Source organism: Leucoraja erinacea, unplaced genomic scaffold, assembly GCF_028641065.1.
Source record: "Leucoraja erinacea ecotype New England unplaced genomic scaffold, Leri_hhj_1 Leri_1655S, whole genome shotgun sequence".
Taxonomy (NCBI): domain Eukaryota; kingdom Metazoa; phylum Chordata; class Chondrichthyes; order Rajiformes; family Rajidae; genus Leucoraja; species Leucoraja erinaceus.
In genome coordinates this window covers 828-2,500 of record NW_026575952.1, presented here as the reverse complement: position 1 = coordinate 2,500, position 1,673 = coordinate 828, and the positions used below count along the sequence as shown (strand labels likewise).

The following is a 1,673-nucleotide window of genomic DNA, read 5'->3' as shown; positions in this document are numbered from 1 at the left end:
GCGCCGCGGCCCCATCCCCCACACAACCGCACGTTGATGGAACGGGACCCAACTAGTTTATCCTAAAAATCTATCCATCCATCCTACGATTTAACCAGCTATCTCTAGGTTGATGGATTGGCAGACGGATCAACACTCACGAACAGACAGATAGAATGAGAGGTGAGTTGCAGCGAGGGGGGGGGGGGGGGGGGGGGACGAGAAGTGTGGGGACAGCGAAGCTGGTAGAAGAGTGGGCAGAGAAAGAGGCAGAGTTAAGGAGACAGAGACAGAGGGTGAAATAAAGCGCGAGCAGGTGGATGAAGGGCAGAAAAGATCTAGCGGTAGAGATATACTCAGAGAGAGGGGGGAGCACCACAAACATCTCACGGCCGAAGGGGGCGCTCAATGTCAGCGGATGAGGGGGTGAGGTTATTGTTTGTCTCACACGTTTATCTAAGTCGCTGTGTAGACTCCAGGCGCAGAAATACACGGCCGATGAACTATCCTTTAAGCCGGCGGAATGTAGGTATAACTCGTTGTCGTTCGGTCTCTCTGCCGTAAAACCGTCCACCGGCGTCTGTGGCTGCACGCTCTTGGCTATTTGAGAGTAGAACAGTTTCTTTGGCCCCTCTCCCGGGTCTTGTCGGTACCAGAACATGTAATCGGTGCTGGTGGTACTGCCCTTAACAGTGCAGTTCACCTTCACGTTTTTGCCGGGAGGTCCGGTCAGAGCGCCGGGAGACTGATGGATCGTCACCGAGGTAGCATCTGGGAAAGAGACGGGGAGGCGATGAGTAAACACGAAGCGCTGATGCAAAGAGGACGCGGAGAAAAATAAAGTAAAATCTGCCATCGATTAACTGAAGATCTTAGAAGGTGCAGCAAGGAAGAAAGACCCATAGACCCATAATGAAGGGAATAGAATTGAGGCGTTAAAGTCTTTGGCGAGGCCACATTTGGAAGGTAGTGAGCGGTTTAGGGGAGGAATGTGCTGGCTTTGGAGAGGGTCCAAAGGGGGTTTACGAGAATGATTGAGGGGATGATTATGTTAACGTACGCACTGCGTCTGGAGGCTCTGGACATGCACGGATGGGGTGGATATGGAGCTATTTGAAACCTGCTAGATTATGAAAGGTCTTGGTAGATTGGACGTGGAGTGGATGTTTCAGGTAAAGATAGTCTAGAACCCGGGAGCATGGCCACAGAATGAAAGGTCGTACATTTATAATGCAGATGACGAGGAATTTGTTTAGCCAGAAAGTGGTGAAGCAGATGGTGGTGGAATTCGCTGCCAGAGACGGTTGTAGAGGCCAAGTCATTGGGTATGTTTAAGGCGGCGAAGAACAGGTTCTGGATCGGTAAGGGCGCCACACGTTACAGGGGTACGGCAGGAGAATCAGGTTGTGAGGAAAAAATTGATGAACGACGATTGGATGCCGGAGCTGTCGCGCTGGAATGAATGGTCTAATTATGCTCCTATATCATGTGAATATGACCTTTTGGAGTCCACGTCGACCATTGTTCATACATTCACACTAGTTCTGTGTTATCCCACTTTCGCATCCACTCCCTGCTCGCTGGGTGCAATTTGCAGAGGACTAATTAAGCTTCAAACCCCGCACGTCTCTGAGATGTGGGAAGACATCGGAGCATCTAGAAGAAACCCAGGTGGGTCACAGGGAGAATGTGCA

At 50.9% G+C, this 1,673-nt stretch overlaps 1 gene segment (V, D, J or C); it reads right to left on the bottom strand.

Annotated features, from left to right (window-relative positions):
* The window catches only part of LOC129716077 (T cell receptor beta variable 30-like), a 3,726-nt gene extending 2,279 nt beyond the window's left edge, over window positions 1-1,447 (bottom strand). The window contains 1 exon segment of the V gene segment in view: window positions 271-1,447. Coding sequence covers window positions 271-835 — 565 coding nt within the window.
* Window positions 1,448-1,673: the final 226 nt, after the last annotated feature.